General features: G+C 39.4%; 2 protein-coding genes across 2 annotated transcripts in view; both read left to right on the top strand.

Annotated features, from left to right (window-relative positions):
• The first annotated feature begins 469 nt into the window (after nucleotides 1-469).
• ITLN1 (intelectin 1) lies at nucleotides 470-10828 on the top strand. The gene is made up of 8 exons (XM_074262338.1): nucleotides 470-554; nucleotides 1134-1198; nucleotides 1598-1693; nucleotides 3391-3638; nucleotides 4839-4997; nucleotides 5105-5225; nucleotides 5619-5722; nucleotides 10547-10828. Exons 2-8 carry the CDS (start codon nucleotides 1141-1143, stop codon nucleotides 10697-10699), a joined length of 939 nt encoding a protein of 312 aa, XP_074118439.1. The 5' UTR covers nucleotides 470-554; nucleotides 1134-1140; the 3' UTR covers nucleotides 10700-10828.
• A 1349-nt stretch (nucleotides 10829-12177) lies between these two features.
• LOC141539478 (natural killer cell receptor 2B4-like) overlaps nucleotides 12178-20414 on the top strand; it is a 24164-nt gene continuing 15927 nt past the window's right edge. Inside the window, exons 1-3 of the mRNA XM_074262329.1 lie at nucleotides 12178-12526; nucleotides 17477-17812; nucleotides 17905-18192. Coding sequence (XP_074118430.1) covers nucleotides 12472-12526; nucleotides 17477-17812; nucleotides 17905-18192 — 679 coding nt within the window. The 5' untranslated portion in view covers nucleotides 12178-12471. The remainder of the gene's footprint in view (nucleotides 12527-17476; nucleotides 17813-17904; nucleotides 18193-20414) is intronic.

The following is a 20414-nucleotide window of genomic DNA, read 5'->3' as shown; positions in this document are numbered from 1 at the left end:
GCCAAAGAAAAGAGTAAGCCACAAAGAGATTATTTTTCTTTTATTGAAGTATTTATATACATTGGCATTGTCATAGGGAAAGTACTGGATCAATCCACACTATTATCATAGATTATAGGATAACACTAGAAAGATTCTGCTGCATCCTGAGTTTTAATAGGTTTGTTTCTATGAAAATCCTTTGAAGTTTCTCTCTTCACCTACTGCCTTCTCTATCTACCATATGCTAAGTAGATCACATCAAAGAAGACCCTGAGGGCAGACAGTTTTTGGCTTCTCCACAATAACAGTCTCTCTCCGATAGAGTGAAACTTTGGGGACAGGTGGCTGTCAGAGGGCACTGAATGTATTGGGAAGTCATTTTTGGGAAAACCAGAGTTAAGATTCTTCCTTGACAAGTTTCCAAGGGGAGGGGCACCAACACACTTTGGGACAGAGCTACATAAATGTTTCAGCTTTTCCAGCCCCAGCAAAGAATAAACCTCACTCGGAAGAGGGAAAAGAGGAAAATCTAGACTTCTCTCTCTGAAGCTGTGAAGAGGGAACTAAGAAAGGTAAAAGTATCTGGGTTCAGGCATTGGAAAGACAAGAATGGTAAAGTCCTACATTACAGGTTTAACTTAATGACAGGGTAAAAGAGAGTCCAAAGTGAAGGGCTCAGGCAGGTATATATGCTAGGTCCATTTACACTAAAGCTTCCAGTTGGCAAATCTTCAGTCGGACCATTTACATCTTTGAAATCTACAAACACCATAAAGAAGAGGTAGATTTATTGCTTTATTGGTATTCTAGACTTAAGAAAGTATTGGAGAAAATGTGAATGCAGATTAAACTTAAAAGTGTGTCCAGCATATATAATATGAATGTTATATAATGTATGCTAGATGTAATTTTAAGTATGTGTTTACACACAGACACGGACACACAGGCAACACCCACATATTCTGTAAAAGGTGGTTGTTACATTTTAGCAACAAATCAGTATGGACCAGTATAGGAGACTAAAGTCCTTACTTGCTAAGGACTTAACTAGCCTGTGGTCAGTGTCTAAGGAAGTAGTTTGGGCAATGGGAAATAATGACCTCTGGTCTCTCTTTGCAGTGACAAATTTGTATCTTATTAAATATCTTTAGAAAAATAATGATGTGGCACTATGCATTGCTGTTCCTGATGCTGGTGACCAAAGAAGGTAGAGCTGGTAAGTCAAATTTTCTGCTACCAAATTGTCCTCTTCACCCTATAGGGACACCATCAGAGAGATAAGGAACTAGAACTGTCCTGCAGGTGATGGTGGGGGTTTCTTGTCAGTGCAATCTCCATTGCCTACCTCAGACTTTAGGCAGCTGATTTCTGAGTCCTGGGAGTGGGAGAATGTTGAAGTACCAACCTCAAAGTATGAAAAGGAGGAATTATGGGTTTTCTCACTACCCTATATTTATTAAAGCTTTCTGGGACTAGATGCCCTAATAAGCAAGTAAGAAATGAGTGTGATCCCTGATCTCAATAAGGATGGATGAAAATAGTATCTTCTGCTCTGTGGTAGAAACTTGCACAAACCAATAACTAAAAGCATCCTTTGCATCTTTTTGAGACTTAGGTGTCCCTCTGACCCAACAAAAGACCTGTGCTTCTTCCTTTGAATCTATACCTCGAAGTTGCAAGGAAATCAAAGAGAACTGTCTAAAGGCAGATGGTGAGTGAAAATAGAGAAAGGATGGTGCAATCTGAAACATCTCAGTCCAACTGAAGCAACTAAAGGTTTGTCTTGGAGCCTAAAGGCAATAAACCTGTTTCACGCTCATGTTTCTTCCACTTTATTTTCATCTCTTACCTTTTAGTCCTCTCTGTTGTGATTATTATTGTTGTGTTGTTTCAGTCATATCCACTCTGTGATCTCATTTGGGCTATTCTTTTTTTTTTTCCTTTTAAAAATTAATTAATTAATTAAATTAATTTTTACAAAAAATTTATGCATAGGTAATTTTCCAGCATTGGCAATTGAAAACCTTTTGTTTCAACTTTTCCCTTCCTTCCCCTACCTCTTCCCCCAGATTTCAGGTTGACCAATATATGCTAAATATGTTAAAGTATAAGTTAAATACAATATATGTATACATGTCTAAACAGTTATTTTGCTGCCCAAAAAGAATTGGACTTTGAAACAGTGTACAATTAGCCTGTAAAGGAAATAAAAATGTAGGCAGACAAAAATAGAGGTAGTGGTTCATAGTCAACTCCCAGAGTTCTTTTGCTGGGTGTACCTGGTTCAATTCATTACTGTTCTATTGGAACTGATTTGGTTCATCTCATTGTTGAAGATGGCCTCGTCCATCAGAATTGATCATCATATAGTATTATTGTTGAATTATATAATGATCTTCTGGTCCTGCTCATTTCACTCAGCATCAGTTTATCTCCAGGCCTTTCTGTAATCATCCTGTTCGTCATTTCTTACCGAACAATAATATTCCATAACATTCATATACCACAGTTTATTCAGCCAATCTCCAATTGATGGGCATCCACTCAGTTTCCAGTTTCTGGCCACTACAAAGAGGGCTGCCACAAACATTCTTGCCTTTCCCTTCTTTCCCTTTCTTTAAAATCCCTTTGGGATATAAGTCCAGTAGTAATGTTGCTGGATCAAAGGGTATGCACAGTTTGATAATTCTTTGAGCATAGTTCCAAATCGCTCTTCATTTGGGCTATTCTTGGCAAAAATACTGGACTGGTTAGCCATTTCCTTCTCCAGCTCATTTTATACTTTAGGGAACTGAAGCAAACAAGTTTAAATGACTTGCCCAGAGTCACACATCTAAGAAGTGTTTGAAATATTTGAACTCAGGAAGATGAAGTTTGCTGACTCCAAACTCAGCTCTGTGTACTTTAGTGCTACCTCACTGCCCCTTGGCTGTTTTAGAGCCATAAAAGTAGAGAAAGCTGAGGAGCACTGCTCCTTTGTTCTGGATTCCACTTAGGAGCACTGTTTCTTTATCCTGAACTCCATTCAGGAGCACTGCTTCTTTGTCCTGGATTCCACTTAGTAGTATTCTAGGATAGAGCTTTTTACATTAGAGTCCTATGAAGCAAGCTTAGAGAGTAGAGAATTCTGAGTCAGTGGCCCAAATAGGATAGAAGCTGTACAAAGGGGAGTTATGATGATGCAGAAAATAGTCTCAGAGAAAGGATTTCTAGTTGGAATTCTTGTTTCCATGCTCTGCTTCAGAATTAGCATCTTCCATATGCAGGGAAAGTAGAATTTCTCTAGTAAAGGTCATGTGGGTGAATCCTGGAAGGTAATTAGGTGATTAAGTTTTTAAGTTTCTCATGTCCCTAAAATTGCTCATGAGCTGTCAGTGAGTGAGACTGTGTGGTTTTGTTTCTGTACAGATGGCTTGTACTTCCTCCAGACTGGGAATGGGAACATTTACCAGACTTTTTGTGACATGAGGTCTGGGGGAGGTGGCTGGACCCTGGTGGCCAGTGTGCATGAGAACTTCTTGGCAGGGAAGTGCACCGAGGGGGATCGCTGGTCCAGCCAGAAGGGGAACAGAAAAGACTACCCTGAGGGTGATGGGAACTGGGCCAATTATGTCACCTTTGGATCTGCAGAAGCTGCTACCAGCGATGATTACAAGGTATGCTCAGGGAGCCTTCTAGACTCTCTATCTGAATACCAAATTCTTGGTTGAATGAGTCACCTTCAGATGGGTCCTGAATTATCACTCCTTGGAGTTTGTATTCCTTTATTTATGGGATGAGTTTCATCTGGTAGGCCTAAGCTAATTATTTTTATTAAGGAGGGTTTAGATACATTTGATATTACCCTAGCAATTGCAAACAGAAGAGTAAATGATATATGTAAAGCAGTCAATTTAAGCTTGATTGTCATGAAATACTTCCTAACAGAATTGTTCAACAGTGGAATGAGCTGCTTTTTGAGAGGTCCCTTATTTGAAGGCCATAAAGCTAGAATACTTTGTCACCATAGAGAATCTTCTGGTATGACTAAGACAAGATGGTTGTTGAGATCTCTTCTATCTTTTAAATTCTGTGATTTTGTGTTTTGTCAGTTTTCCCACACATGTGAACAGTAGAACTCTAAAGTCCATGGTCCTTTAACTAAGGGTCATTAGTTTCAGTTTAAGTCTTAATGTGACCTTCTGGAAATCCATTGAGAAGATAAAATTGATTATTTTATAATTTTAAATTCTAATATTTGGAGTTAATTGATATAGTCCTAAATCCTTAAAATTATGTCTTTGACATTAGCACAGAAATTCATCTAATCTATCATGAATTATGTTTAGATGTAGAGTTCTCCTGCTAATCACTGTTCTTTTCTTGCCTCAAGGAATCTTCTATCTTGGGGAGATGAGGGTGGATACCAGGAAGTCTGGCCTAGCATCTCTATACCAAGTTATTCTTCATGGATGGTTGGCTTGCTTTCCAAAGAATTTTGGTCCACTTAAACTCTTGGGCTCAAAAAAGAGACATTTCTTAGCTCCAGGAGAGGAGGAGTTTTTTTTTTTGCTAGCCTCATACTCCCGATTTCTTAACTAATCACATTGTCTCCCATTCCTCAGCTATGGCACCAATCATATTTCCTTCAATCTCATCATGCTACATACTTTTTCCTGTTCTTTCCTTTAACCCTATTAAAAATGAGTTGGCTTTACCTTTGGCCAAATGAGGAAAAGTCACTTACTCATTCTATTGACAGGTAGCATCCTTTTTTGTAATAAAATGTTATCTTGCTCAATGAGAATATGCCTCAGTCTATCTTTGTTGAATTTTACTCCTGATACCCTTGGGCTAAGGCTCTTGTTGTCCTCTAGAACCCAGGTTACTATGACATTCAGGCCAAGGACCTCGCCATCTGGCATGTTCCCAACAAGTCTCCACTGCAGAAATGGAAGAGTAGCTCCCTGCTGAGGTATCGCACCTACAGCAGCTTCCTCAAGGTCATGGGAGGGAACCTGTTTGGTCTTTACAAGGTAGAATTGGGTTTCTTGTATAAGTGGGTGGGGAACATCCCTGGGAAGTGGGTTCAACCAGACTCCCAAACTCCTGTCCTCATGGTATCTATTTTTGTCTCTTGCAGAAGTATCCAGTGAAATATGGGGCTGGCAAATGTTGGACTGACAATGGCCCTGCTATACCTGTCATTTATGACTTTGGTGATGCAAAAAAAACTGCCCAGTATTACTCTCCACTTGGCCAAAGTGAGCAATCATTATTTGATCCCCAAACAATAATATTACCTATTATCCTCATCACACTAAGTTTTGTACTATAATGGTGCCTGCCCATAAAAGGAGTACCATGGTTTCCCTACAATCCTCAGACAAGAAAAGGGACTCCACTGAGGCTCACGGTTTAGTTGAAATTTCTGGTGATGTCCTTGACTGATTTTGGTCCTTTTTGCCTTTATCTTAGTCCTATCTGTCAATCGTGAGACCCTGTTGCCTGCTGGGCTTGTTCTGAACCATTAGTGTTAAGCCATTGTCTGGATTCTAAGATGATATACTAAAGAACTCCATGGCTGCCCTTTGGAAACTAATTTCTGAATTTCTGTCTTTCACACTGATCACCCCAGTGCTCTTGTGTCTCACCAGAGGAATTGGTTGGAGGCTTTGTCCAGTTCCGGGTATATAATAGTGAAAGAGCAGCCAACGCCCTGTGTGCGGGAATTCGAGTCACTGGATGCAACACTGAACATGTGAGTCCTGGGACCCATCAGAGGGTTTGGAGAGTGGTAACTCAGGCAGCTCTGAGCCTTGGGAGTGTCAAATATAGCCTCACATCAGATCTGATTCTTTCTAATCCATTGAAGAGAAATAGAGAGAGCTACAACAAGTAGCTAGGGACAGATACACAGAGAGATGGATAGAGAGAGCCAGAGAAAGACAAAGAAAAAGAAAAAAGCCTGAGCTAATGCTAACAATGACAGCAACAGTAATAAACACTACCATTTATGTAGTGCTCTATACAAAACACTTTATAATATTTTCTCATTTGTCCTTTTTGACAATCCTAACTAGTAGGTAGCAGTCCCACTTTACTGATGAGGAAGCTAAGACTGAAGTAGTTGCAGTGATTTGTGTAGAATCATGGATCTAGAAAGTGAACAAAGCAGAATTCACACTCAGGACTTCCAAATCCATGTCCCAAACTCGCAGCCTCCCCTGGATTAGTGCTGGCTCTTTTCTTTCAAAATGCATCAATCTCACTGGCTTGCTCTAGATACATTTCTTCCCCTTCTGTATATAGACACTTAGAACATTGAGGGAATAAATCTCCTAGTTCTGGGTAGGGAGAACTTGTGAGTGACAGAGGAGGAGCTATAAGTCATATTTGAAACGTGAGGCAAACTACTTCACTCATGAAGTAAGGCTCCTAAGTGTCAGTGCATAAGAGTGCCTAACCTAGAGCCAAGTTCAAATGTAGCCTCAGACATGGGCTATGTAATTCTGGGCAGGTCACTTAACTTCTGTTTGCCTCAGTTTTTTCATCTCTTAAATGGTCATAATGATGGCACCAACTTTTAAGGGTTGCTATGAGAATCATATGATGTAACAAGTACAAGTTGCTTCACCCAGTACCTGGCACATTGTAAGTGCTTCAACTAATACATTTATTATTAATAATAGCAATTTGGGATGGTTGGCTAGTCATTTTTTAATCTTTTGTTTGAATCAATTGATTTAAATGTGACAATTGTAGTAATCCCCATGGTTCAGTAAATATGGAGGATGGAACAGACCTCTCCTGAAGTACAGTTGTTTTTATCCTACTTCAGTGAGGCAGCAAACTATGAAGGGTTTTGGAATTATAGGACTTAAAGGTCATCTCATACAACCCTCTTATTTTGCATAGGATGAGAGTGAGGGTCTGAGAAACCAAGTTTTACAAGTCGCAAGTGACAGAGGCAGGATTCGACCTCAGGTCCTCTCTACATCATGATTCCTTTCAGTGGGCTATCCTGTTATTCCCAGTGAGACAATCTGTAAAACACTTGTGACAGTGCCTGGAGCACAGCAGGTACTATAGAAATGCCTATTCCCTCCCCCCGCTTTGTGTTTCTTCCTTATTGTTCTTTTTACAACTCTTAGAGAGCATCTAGGGAAGTGAAAATGCCCTGAATGAGTTACAGCATTACATAGCATCAACAAGACCATTTCAGTGCAAATATAGAGCAGACATGCTCTCATCTGACCACATTTGGAGCATTCTGTTCTATTTAATGAGCCACATTTTATGTAGGATATTGGTAAATGGGTGTAAGTTTCAAGAGGTTTCCCCAGAGAAAGGGTTACTTAGGCCCAACATGTTGATAAAAGTCACTATCGAAGTTCTGTGGGTAAAGTAGTATGGGGGAAATGCATTCTTCTACTCTCCGCTATAGCGCTTGTGCTTCCATTGAGGGCCATATCCAGTCATCCTAATTCATATCTGGCCAGTGGACCAAGATGGTTCTGAAGGGAAAAGTGAGGCTGATGACTTTACACAGTCCTCCCTCACTTAAATCCATTTCACTTGCATGTACATCTTTGAGAAGAACCTCTTTGAGTAGGAGTTATCCTACTGAGGACCATGCAAAGCACTTTCCTTCCTTCTTTCCTTCCTTCCTTCTTTCCTTCCTTCCTTCCTTCCTTCCTTCCTTCCTTCCTTCCTTCCTTCCTTCCTTCCTTCCTTCCTTCCTTCCTTCCTTCCTTCCTTCCTTCCTTCCTTCCTTCCTTCCTTCCTTCCTTCCTTCCTCTCTCTCTCCCTCTCTCCCTGCCTTACTCCCTCTATCTCCCTCCCTCATTCTCTTTGTCTCTCTCCCTTCCTCCCTTCCTTTGTCTTCCACTCTCCCTCCCTGTCTGCATCCTTCCCTCCCTCTCACCCTTTCTATCCTTCCTTCCTTCCTTCCTTCCTTCCTTCCTTCCTTCCTTCCTTCCTTCCTTCCTTCCTTCCTTCCTTCCTTCCTTCCTTTTTCCCTTGCTTCTTTTCTTCCTCTCTCTCCCTCCCAGCCTTACTACCTCTATCTCCCTTCCTCATTCTGTCTCCCTCTCTTCTTCCATTCCTTTGTCTTCCACTCTCTTTCCCTGCCTGCATCCCCTCCTGCCTATCTCCCTTTTTTCTTCCTTCCCTCTCTTCTTCCCTCTCTCCTTGACTCCTTCCCTTCTTCTTTGTCTTCCTCCTTTCCTTCTTCCTTCTTTCCCTTCCTCGCATCCTCCCTATCCTTACCTCCCTCCCTCTCTTCTTCCTTCCTTCCCTCCCTCCCTCCCTCCTCTCCCTCCCTCTCTCCTTCTTTCCCTTCCCTCCCTCCTTCCATCCTTCTTTCTCTTTCTGCCTACTTCCCTTTCTTCTTATTTCCCTCCCTCCTTCCTTGATTCCTTCCCTTCCTCTTTGCTTTCCTCCCTTCCTATTTCCTTCCCTTCCACCCTCTCTATCCTTCCCTCCCTCCCTTCCTTTCTTCTCCCCTCTCTCCCTCCCTCCCTCCTTTCTTCCCTCCCTCCTTCCTTTCCTTCCTTCCTTCCTTCCTTCCTTCCTTCCTTCCTTCCTTCCTTCCTTCCTTCCTTCCTTCCTTCCTTCCCTTTTTTCTTTTTTTCCTAACAAATAAATAAATCAAAATCCACATTTCTATTTGGCATGAAACAAAAAAATTATATTTCAGTCACTTTAAACTGTCCTTTGTAGTAATTTTCCACCAATCAAAAGCAAAGTTCTAAAATAAGCCATAATCAGATTAATTGCTATTTTTATATTTGTCAGTGCTCTTGACCTTTAATTGTGTTCAAATAGATCCTTTCACTTCATTTATATAAAGACCTTTTCCCCCTTACTCCCTCATCTTGTGTTCTGCTTTTTTTCACACGAATATTCATTTTCTGGCCTTTTAGACAAATAAAATGTCCATATAAGAAAGGAGCAGTACATTACACTACAGTGGGCTGCCTCATTTACTAGGGAATACTCATCATTCCAGGTATATCAGATGGTATACTACTTTTCAGGAGAATTATGAATGTATTTTCTGCATAAAGTAGTAATTAAGATTAAAGGAAATTTTAATCCATCTTCCAACATCAATATTTTATATTTTCTCATGGCTTCCCTAACCTTTTCATGCTAAGAAAGTAAACCCTATCTCCTGGCAGATCTACTCACCCAACCAGTGCTACATCTTTTAACTTTTCTCTTCACACAAGTTCTTTGACTTTCCTTTGCTCTATTGAGTGATAATAGGTCTAAATTTCAAGATTCAGTCTTTAAACATGCAGTTGAGATAGCTTATTGCTGCCCTTACCTCAGTTTGGAAGGAGAAAAGAACTTCTTGGTGATTTCAGATCCTATTCTATATCTCAAAGAGGGCCTAACATTGGGGCACAAACTGATCACATTGAATCACATATGAGAACATAAATTTCTGGTTGTGTTGCTATGTACCTTTCTGGCAATGTAGTTTTCTGGGCATCTGCAAAGTATCTATAGCTCTGGGTTTGGAGGCAAGCCAGAAAAAGACTATATGTGTGTGGAATTTGAAGTGGTCAGGAACAGTATAAGAACTATTGAAGAAACTAGTGCTTTTAGGAATTATTTTCCTTTCAAATCAGACATGAAGGTTGCATACTTCCATGAACAAGTTTTTTTTAAAGTTTGACAAATGATGGAAGTAAACATTCATGGAAAATTTTTTCTATACATTACATCTCAAAATCATTTGCTTCTGGAATCCACTTAGTATCAGTCTTTTAAATTTGTTGTCTAAAATCATGATTTCATTTGTGTTCGAATTCCCGGTATAAAACTATCTTCCCCTGACTCAGATACTTGTCTGTAGTTTATAATCTGAGATCACTGCCTAAGAATACTGAAAGGATAAGTCATCTGACCATTGTAACACATCTATTATGTGCCAGAAGCAGGACTTGAACCCTTAACCTCATGGCCAGCTTTTTGTCCACTCTGTCGTTGTTGCCTAAGTGGAAGATACTAGGTTATAGGAAGAAAAACAGGGGAAATAAACACAATGCAATGTGGTAATTTTTAATTTGCAGATTAAATCACAGATTTGACAAAACCTAGTCCAATATACTTATTTAATGAAATTTTCATTTTATTCTGAACTTAAACATAGGATGTCTAATGCACATTATACTACAGAAGAGGAAATTGTTTTAACTAAGGTCACACAGACAAGAAGAAATAGAGCCAGAGTTCAAAACAAGATTTTATAATTCCAGAATCCAGAGTCATGACATGGACTAAGTGGATGTGTTACTCATAGTAGTTAAAAGGATCACCAAGATTTGGGGTGTTGGGAAAGGCTTCCTATAAGGAATAGCATTTGAACTAGGTCTTGAGGGGAATCATTATATATAATGAAGGAAGAGAGGAGTGAGCATTACAGGCATTCTGGGGAATTTGATGATCATTTTATAAGTTCCACATATATTGAGGAGAACAAGGGATTCCATGCATTTCCTTTCCTGGACAACTTCTTTCACTAAATCTAGTGATCCCATGGTTCTTTCATTTCCATCTTTCTTCTTTGTAGCACTGCATTGGTGGAGGAGGATTCTTCCCAGAAAAATCTCCCAGGCAATGTGGAGATTTCTCTGCCTTCGATTGGAGCGGTTATGGAACTCATACTGGTTTTAGCAACAGTCGGGAGATCACAGAGGCTGCTGTGCTCCTCTTCTACAGATGACCATTGTGTAATTCTGAAATTAGAACTTATCAGATTCATGGATGGGTAACCTCCCTTCTCTTCAAGAACCAACATGAGATAAATTATCTGGGCATATAATATAGAGCATAATAAATTCTATTGAACCATGACCTTTGCTTCTTGTGTGAACTTGGGCAAGGCTCTTAAATTTTCTGTGTCTTCTTTTCTTTATCTGTCTAATGAGAGTATTACACTAGACATCCTCTAGCTCCGGACTATGATACCATGATCCTATGACTATGACTGGATAGTTAAAGCATTTTTGAAGCATTTACTATATGCCAGACACTGTATTGAAGGGTGAGAATATAAAAACATCTACATTCTTGCCATCAATTGTTATGGTATCCAGGCTACAATATATAGTGAGAAGCTGGAAAATAACCCAGGCAGGAAGCTATCATTTTTCTGGGAAGTGATATGGAGGACTGGTGCCAGGCAAGAAAACTTACTGAAGAGAGCTCACAGTGGCTTTAGAGGCAGAGTCCAAGGTTGGTGCTTAGATTGTAAACCTGACTTAGAAATAGCAACCTTTGAGGTCCCTCCTAGCTCTAAATCTCTGAGTTCCTTACATTGATGAAGCTGTTCACAATCCATTCTTCTAGGTGAGGGATTGGTTTTCAATTCTGTATTTGTATCTACAGAGTTTAACCCAAAGCTTTGCACATAGTTGATGATTAAACAGTATTTATTGAATTTAATTGTATTTTTCCTTATGTCACCTTAATAATATTCCTTCAGATTTGTTTAATTTCATTATACCATCCTGAATTCATTATTTTTCTTGAAATCATCCTCCTACTTTCTTCTGTGGCTCTAGCACTTGACTTAAATTCTTTCCTTGCAATCATGACTCAATAGCTAAGGGATACAATGGATAGAGAACTGGGAGTACAGTTAGGAAGACTTGAGTTTAAATCCACCCTAAGACGTTGGCTGTGGAATGCTGGGCATTTCACTGAACACCACTTACCTCACTCAGTTCCTCATGTAAAAATAAGCTGGAGAAGAAAATGGCAAACTACTCCAATATCTTTGTCAAGAAAACCCCAAGATAGCAAAGAATAAGACACCATTGAACAACAATACTCAGGATTAACATCTCTGTTTTAGACTTGAGATTTAGGTCAATATCCTTTAAGATGAGGGTAGAAGAACATCTCCTGTGGAATGTCTTGCAGATGTGCCCTCCATGCCATCCTTGCATGTATCAGAGTTTTCTCCTTTAATAGAATTCTAGTTTCGTTTTATTGGCTATATCTTTTTTTTTAGAATGTTAGCTCCCTGAAGGTAGCATCTGTTTTTGCCTTTCTCTGTCTCTCCAGGTCTTAGCAGAGTTCTGAAAAAATAAATGTCTAACAAATGCTTGTTGGTCAAACTGTCACTGCTGAAAAGTAACAGAGGGAGGAGCCCTCAGAACAGAGAAGCTGACCTCACTCACTAGCTCTGGCTTTTGCTGGGCTCAAGCCTGTAAACATATGTGATGAGAGCTCAGGGGCTGAGGTTTTCTCAACTCAGTTCTGACGATTTATTAACTCACACAAGATTAGTCACAGCATGGAGGAAACTGTGGCCGGACCAATTATGAGGGTTCTATGCTTCAGCGAAGGCCTGTGCTTTCCCCCACAAGCATGCCTTTACTTCTTATTATTTTCAAGGCAATGTAAACCACACTGAGGGGGGGCAGATGAGGGAAGCAAGTGTCAGCTGGGGGATTGAGGAACCCTGGCTGTGAGCTCTACTCTATAGAGATGCTTTGGAAAGCTTTCACTCCCCTCCTCTTCCTTGTCTTGCTTCAGAACCAAGGTAAGGGGTACCAAAGGGGTGGATTAGGTATGATTAGGATCAAAGAGGTCTTGTGAGGAATAGAGAACTAAAACAAATGGAACATCCTCCCATTATTAATGTAATGGGACTGTAGTAACTTCTGAGACATCACTGCCTCAATTAAAATCTAACGAAATAGACGGGGCACCAAATTGGGAATGGGACTGCGGGTGAGAACTCAGTGATTGTTACCAACTCCCTTAATGGTCCTAAACAGAATCTCTAAGCAGGACTTCTTGCTTCCTGCTTTTGTTCTTGAACTTCATCTTTCCAAGCTGTGAAATAAAAAGAACCATTCCTGACTGTGTGCACTGGATAGGTCTAAAAACCTGAGTTCAAATCTGGCCTTAGACATGTACTATTTGTGTGATCCTGAAGTAGTCATTTTATTTCTGTCTGCCTCATTTTCCTCAACTCCAAAATGAACATAATAATAGCACCTACCTCTCAGGGTTGTTATGAAGATTAAGTAAAATAAGAATTGAAATGCACTTAATCCAGTGCCAGGCATATGGTTTGTTGTTCTTGAGTGGTTTCAATCATGTCCTACTTTCCATGACCCCATTTGGGATTTTCTTGACAAAAATACTAGAATGGTTTGCTATTTCTTTTTCTAAATAATAATAATATTTAATTTCTTAAAGAACAGTTAAGAAACGGAGGCAAACAGGATTACACGATTTGCTCAGTCACACAGCTACTAAGTGTTTGAGGTAGGATTTGAGACTCATCAGGAAGATGAGTCTTCAAACTCAGTGCTCTATCCACTGTGCCACCTAAGTATATATAAATGTTATATATTAATGTTAGCTATTATTATTGTCCTAGAAGTTCCAGGGAGCCAATGAAGATATTTGAGCAAGATGTTAACATGGTTACACCTGTGCTTTGTATTATTTTCTAACTCTTTGAGGGTTCTATTAAAGGGGATGCAAACTTCAGGCAAGCTGACCTATTAGGAAGCTTTTTCAGAAGTCCATGTGAAAAGACTTTAGGCAAAGTAGAGGCTGTATAAATAGAGAGAAAGGCATGGAATCTGAGGTATCTGTGGGGATAGACAGTATAAGATTTAGCAAGTGATAGTATATATGTGCTGAAAGATAATGAGAGCTCCAGATTGTGAATCTGTATTACTGAAAGAATGGGGGTACCCTTAATGGAAAGGAGGAAATTTGAAGGACAGGAAACTTCAGATAGGGGAAAGATAATAAGCTTTGTTTTGGACATGTTGATTGTGAGATGTCAGTGGGACATGGTTATGTATAGGGTGGAAGTTCAAGAGAGAGTTTAGGGGTAGGGATCACCTATATGGAGATAATAATTAGATCACATGGGAATTGATAAGATCAAAGGAATGAGTACACTTAAAGAAGAGTAGTGTATCTAGGACAGAGCCCAGGGTTACACTTGTATGAAAGGAAGAGGCTGTGTATAACTATGTATGAAACTCAACAAGGGAAACTGAGAAGGAATGATTAGCTGTGGAGAACTAGGAGAGAGCTCTGTCACAGAAGTCAAGGGAGAAGAGAGTAAGGATCTAAGAGAATGGAACACTGTCAAAAGAAGCAGAGATGTTAAGGAATATGGGGACTCAGAAATGACCATTGTCCAAGGACTAATTGATTGGCATTTGAACATAATATAACACTGTGGATTATCATTCACACTATACCCACTCCAGTTGTTAACTGGAAACATTGTCCTTATTTTTGATCTTTCTCTGTTTCTTTGTCTCTGTCTTTGTCTGTCTTGGATTGTTACTCTCTCTGTTTCTTTCCCTCCCTCTCTCTCTGTCTCTCTCTGTGTGTCTCTCCATCTTTCCCTCTCCACTTTCTTTCTCTCTCCAAATACATGTATGTAAATATGTACTTAAACATAAAAATATTGCAAATTTTATTATTTCTCCCTTAAATGTCATTCATGTCCCATTCTCAAAACTTAACACAGCTACCATCCTAGTCCATCAAGTATTTATTTATCCTCCTCTGAACTATTATAATTACATCCTTATTATTTTCTCTGCCTGTAGTTTTCTCCTAGTCCCAAACACCCTCAACTAAAATGTCAATGTGAGTTTTCTAAAGTGCAGTCTGCCCATGTCATTCCCCAATCCCATATTAAATAAATTCCAGTGGCTCTCTCTTTCCTTCAGGATGATATAGAAATACTATTGCTTGACATTTAAAGCTGACAGTCTAACCCTTCACATTTTAAAAAATCTTGTTACACTTGGCTCCCTTTTATACACTTTACAATTCAGCTACATTGAGCTATTTCTCAATTCTCATACACAAGACCCCATTTCCTGACTTTGTGACCAAGGGCTAGAATGCTCTCCCTCCTCATCTCTGCATCTAAGAAACCCTGACTACTTTCAAGACTTAGGTGAAATGCCACCTTTGTTATGAGACCTTTCGTGGTTTCTCCTGGCAACAGTTTTTCCTTCTAATATTACTTTTATATACTCTGTAAGTGTCTTGTGATCATCTCCAATTGTCCTGATCTATGTCTTACCAATGAACCCAAATGACTGACAGAGAAAGTGAGGCTGGTGACTTTGTACAATCCATCATCACTTAAATCTAACTCACTTATATGTTATGGCATCACGTCCCTGGGATCAGGGAACTCTTTAAGAATGAAGGACAAATAAACAACAACCTTTGCCAGTAGACCTGCTCCATTGGGGACTTAGCTGAACTGTTCAGTTGGGTCCTGATTGGTTCACAGTGAATATAAATAGGAATTGTTTCTGTTTTGGACAGAATCCTTGAATGTCTTTATCTCCCAGATTGGACTACTTCTTTTTTTTTTGGGTGGGAAGCAGATAAAAGAGGCCATTACTTGCCTCATATCTTATCTAGCTTTAATAAGTCAAACTGAAAACTATTAAAGAAATTATCTTTAAAAGGCCAAGGTCTCCTACTGTATCCAAGACCATTTCCAATCTTCATGATTTACATATTGCCACTGGATCCAGAACTCTGAAAGAAAAGATGGGGCTGATGACTTTGAATAGCCCTCTCTCACTTAAATCCAAGTCTTTTGCATGTCATGGCATCACCTCCCTGATGTCATGGTTGTCTTCCTGAACCAAGGACAAACAACAGCAACAAGTGTCTTGTACATTTATTTGCCTGTTGCTTTTCCCATTAGAATATAAAGTCCTTAAAATTTTTGCCTTTGTTTGGATTCCCAATTTTTGCACACTGTTTAACCCATAGAAATCACCTAAGAAATGCTTGCAGGTAGGTTGGTGGCCACAGTTTCCTTATTTGTAAAATGAGCTGGAGAAGAAAAAGGCAAACCACTCCAGTAGTTTTGCTAAGAAAACCCTAAATGATTATGGAGGTGGATGTGACTGAAACAACTGATCAGCAACAACAATAGCAATAAATGCTTTGTTTTTAAAGTATGGTTTACCGTAGAAGAATCTTTTGGAATGATTATTACATATGCAAAGTAAATGAAAAGTACTAAAATATGAGGGAATTAGAAAAAATTTCTTGTAGAAGGTGGTATTAAAGCTGATCTTCTAAGGAAACTAGAGATTTTGAAGAAGAGGTAAAGATGGACCTCATTCCAGGCATATGTGTTAAGCAAAGGGTTGGAAGTATGAAGCATGAGAAACAGAAGGGGAACAGTTTAATTTTGTTTGTTTGTTTTCAGGATGGCATAGCATTTAATGGATGGAATGCTAGAAAATTAGCTAGGAGCCAAGTTGTATAGTGAGTTGTGATAAATTTTTATTTGGTCTTTGAGTTAATATTGAGATACTGAAATTTATTGGGCAGGAGAGTGACATGTTCTGAAACATGCTTTTGTAAAGCCATTTTAAATAACTAGATGGAAGGAGGATAAAAGAGAATGTATATGTGAGGGCAGCTACGTGGTGCAGTGGAAAGAACACCTCCTGAATTCAGGAGGATCTGAGTTAAAATCTGAGCTCAGATACTTAATACTTCCTAGCTGTGTGGCCCTGGGCAAGTCACTTAACCCCAAATGCCTCAACCAAAAGAAAAAGATTTTGTGTGTGTGTGAAAAGCATGAGATTTTTGCTCTCTCTCAACAACCAAAGACCCCACAATGGTGATCATCAAAAATTCAAATGCCTTTGGAAATATGGGTGTCCCTGAAAGGCAGAGATCAACCCTGATTAGGGAACAATAAATGGAGAAGTGGACTTTTAAATGAGGTTGTGGGCTGAAAGCCTTTAGTTCCTCCTGCTGAGAATGTGGCTTGGTGAGGATTCTAATCTTGATCTTGAGATCAGTCAGAATGGTTGCCTTATTTTCTCCACCTTTGTTCAGCAGTATATGTGAGTGAACAAAAGGAGTGGATATTGGGAGTGATCCAAAACTGAGGTTTTACTGGACACAGTCCATGACAGGATAACAGGACAAGAGATTTGAGAGAAGAATCATCACCTTATGTCAGACTTAGATATTTTTCTTCTCATAATGGCATGTTAGCTAACAAAGAAGTTTGAAAAAGTTATGGCTTTTCTTTAGTTTGTATAGACATATGTTCTGGTTCTAGATAAAGAAGAGCTTTATGCATTTCCTTTAAGAACAAATTTAGGCAGACTGGATCATCATTTGACATAGGTTTAGGAATGCTGGCTAATCTGTCTGCCAGAAAAGTGGGGAATTGTCTCATGTTTATCCTTTGAATCTATATTCTTTTATCCTAGATCATAAATTCCTGGGGCAGAGTCATCCATTATAGCTCTGCACACAGGTGATATTTAGCATAGAAGATTTATTTGGGAGAGGACAAAAGGGACAACAAGGAAAAGAATTCTACTTTAGTGCTACACTGAGACTGCTCTGTGAACATATACATCAGCCTTCATTTGGGAAGGTTATAGATATTGTATTCTCAAAGCCAGTGACCTCTGCTCTCATTTCCTGGACTTTTCTCTCTTAGGAACGCCAGGTTCTGATATGAGCATAGATGTCATCATGGGAAGTCGTATCCAGTTACAGCCCATTTGGAATCAGCATTATTCAAACAGTACAAAACTCATTTGGTTTGTGAAACTATCTTCAAATAAGCAAATATTTAGGATACTGAGCTGGGGAACAGATGCAAAGATGAAATTTGAATCTGAGCAGTTTAAAAACAGAGCTCATGCCAAGCCTGACAACTTGACTTTATTCATTAGCTCAGCTCAGAAGAATGACAGTGGTTGCTACTACATGGAAATCACCAGTCAGTCAGGACAAACTTTTAAGTCTACCTCATTCCAGGTTTCCGTGTTTGGTGAGTATCTATGATGATATTTTCCAGCCCCTTTATGAGCATTGTAGTATTTGTTTCACCTGGGCCAATTCTAACAGAATTTTTGCTTCTAGATCCTGTCCAAGCTCCAGAGATCCAGGTGACTGGAGAATCATGGAATAACACCTTGTGCCATGTGAACCTGTCCTGCTTTGTTCCTGGGAATAGTAATTTGGCATACGCTTGGTACAGAGGGAGAGAACAAATTAAAACCTCAGGGAAACATGCCCATGTACAACTCTATATCCAAGCCAACACAGAGAATTTTTATTCTTGTAATGTCAGCAACCCAGTTAGCTCAGCAAGCCATACCATCAACCTTGCCCAGGCATGTGCTAGCTCAGATTACAGAACAACCCCAGGTAAGAAGAATACTTTCCCAAAGCAACAGAAGAAAAGAGATATCTTTACTAAATATCACATCTTTTTTTGATAGTGACGAAATCCTTCTGATATTTTTTGAAGTATGTGAGAGCCATAGTTCTCAGTTAGTTTGAAAGAATTCAAAGACATTCTCTTGTAGTCACAAAAACATTTATTTATGCCATAGCTGATGGACTAGTCTCTAAGAGAGTCTAGTGATTAAAAAGAGTTTTGGGAGAGCTTCATATGTTGAAAATTTGAGGCTTAGCTAGTAGACCAACAGCCTACAAGGTTACAAATTAAAAAGAAAGATAAGAAATCATCTAGGAAGGAGATTTTCATTCAAGTAAGGAGATAGGATGTCTTTTATCAAGGTATTGTAAATTTGACAGGATGGGGTTTCTGCAGGGGACAAATATGGAGTAACAGATAAGATGTTTTAGCTAGATAAGTAGTTTTGAGTAGACCCTGGACTCTGATCTATAATCTCTCCCATTTTTGTCTTTTGGGGAAAGGAAATTCTGGGAAGAAAAGTTGAAGATCTTGTTCTTCCACAGGAGCTGTGGCTGCTTCAATTTGGAAGTCAGTGTGGAGCTGAATCTTCTTCCTTATAGGGAAGGTCCCACTCAAAGGAGTGATGAGCTCACAAGCAGAGTTAGAAACTAGTTGAAGCAGCATCCAATGGGTCTTGTAATGTTAGCCATCATTCAAAGGTTAAATGACCAGAGCCTAAAGGAAATAAATCTAGCAAGTAGGGGATTATGGAATGTGGCATTGCAAACAGTAAAGAGTTCATTTGGTTGGCAAAGAATACATGTGCCAAAATGTTTAATAGTAGTTAGGCATTGGGTAGAGAGGAGGACTGGTTAAGGGTCTCCGATGGGAGGCTTTTCTTTTGATAGGGCTTTCAGAAATATAAAGTGTTTCCCTCAGGGGCATAGATGGTGCCTGAAGTCAGGCTTGTCCTAGTCTGATGAAAGGGTTAGTTCTCCCCTCTTCCCTTCCTCCCTCCCCCAGCTGACAGGAGCTCATAGGATGTGGCAGAGAGAGCATACAGGGTGGGATAGAGAAGGCAAGAGAGAGAGTACTAAGAGATAGGCTTTCATTCTTGGGATATATGGTTGAAAGTACACAAAACATGGTTTAAAAAGTGTTTAAGAAGCAATTGATGTGGACAGATTATGATTAGTTTTTTTCATCTTTCTTAAGAACTGAGGATGCAGGTGAAGTGGAGGATAATATTTTAAGTGCCTCAGTCACAGTTTGTTTTATTTGTGATTACTCTGTAAAAAGCTGGGTAGCCAAAATGAGGTATGATCTGTTTTAGTAGAGACTTTGCTGTTCTTGTGCTGGCTCTTCCTCTGAGTAACTTTCTCTGCATTGAAAGTAAAAACAGACTTAATTCAGGAAATGTGACACCAGTTGGGGCAATATAACCTCAGGGAACTGACATCATAATTTGTCTTTCTGACATACAATAAGGATGGAATGGGACTGTAATCAAAATTCCATTGAACAAACAGCCTATGTAGCATTAGAAATGGGATAAACATAGAAGCCACGCAAAGAGAAGCCAAGATCCCCATGAAGAAGATTGCTTTGGGGAGCTGAGATTATATTTAACTTAAAAGTAATTTTCAGAAAGGGGGAGGGATACTACTAGGTCAGCTGAAGCATTCAACCTTTTCTTAACAGGGATGTTAGAATAGTCCTCTGTTAAAAAGCAGGATGTTGAGTTTAGTTCAAACCCTTATATGAGACATATGTGAAAAGTCTCTCTGCCAGTCTTTTTTTAGCGGGCAATCTGATACTCTTTTCCCTAGACAGACAAGTATACCTTTTCTGAACAGGTTTTAGAAGAAAGGGGTTAATAGCATTTTCAGGGGTTACTTGGGCCCAAAATATTAGATCTTGGACAAGTCTGTTAATACTGCCTAATAGTTTTTCCTAGGCTCTGACCAGTGAAAATAAATTTCACAAGGGACTGGAGAGCAATTTCTGTAGCTTGGTGTAGATCTAAGAGAAATTTCTACTGGCTTGTCTGTGAGATTAGGAGCTACTTTGAGAGTATTTAAAAGCATCCAGAGGACAAAAGAGTATATTCCTTCTCTTTTATAAGGGCTTGTTATAGGATAAAAGATAAGAATTGGAGAGCTTGGGGAATAAGATTTTAGCCAGTGTATAGATTGGTCAGCAGCCTCTTTGTGGTTGCATCAGCAAG

Source organism: Sminthopsis crassicaudata, chromosome 4 (assembly GCF_048593235.1).
Source record: "Sminthopsis crassicaudata isolate SCR6 chromosome 4, ASM4859323v1, whole genome shotgun sequence".
Taxonomy (NCBI): domain Eukaryota; kingdom Metazoa; phylum Chordata; class Mammalia; order Dasyuromorphia; family Dasyuridae; genus Sminthopsis; species Sminthopsis crassicaudata.
The sequence above is the reverse complement of the archived record's forward strand: the minus strand, read 5'-3'. Positions and strand labels throughout refer to the sequence as shown.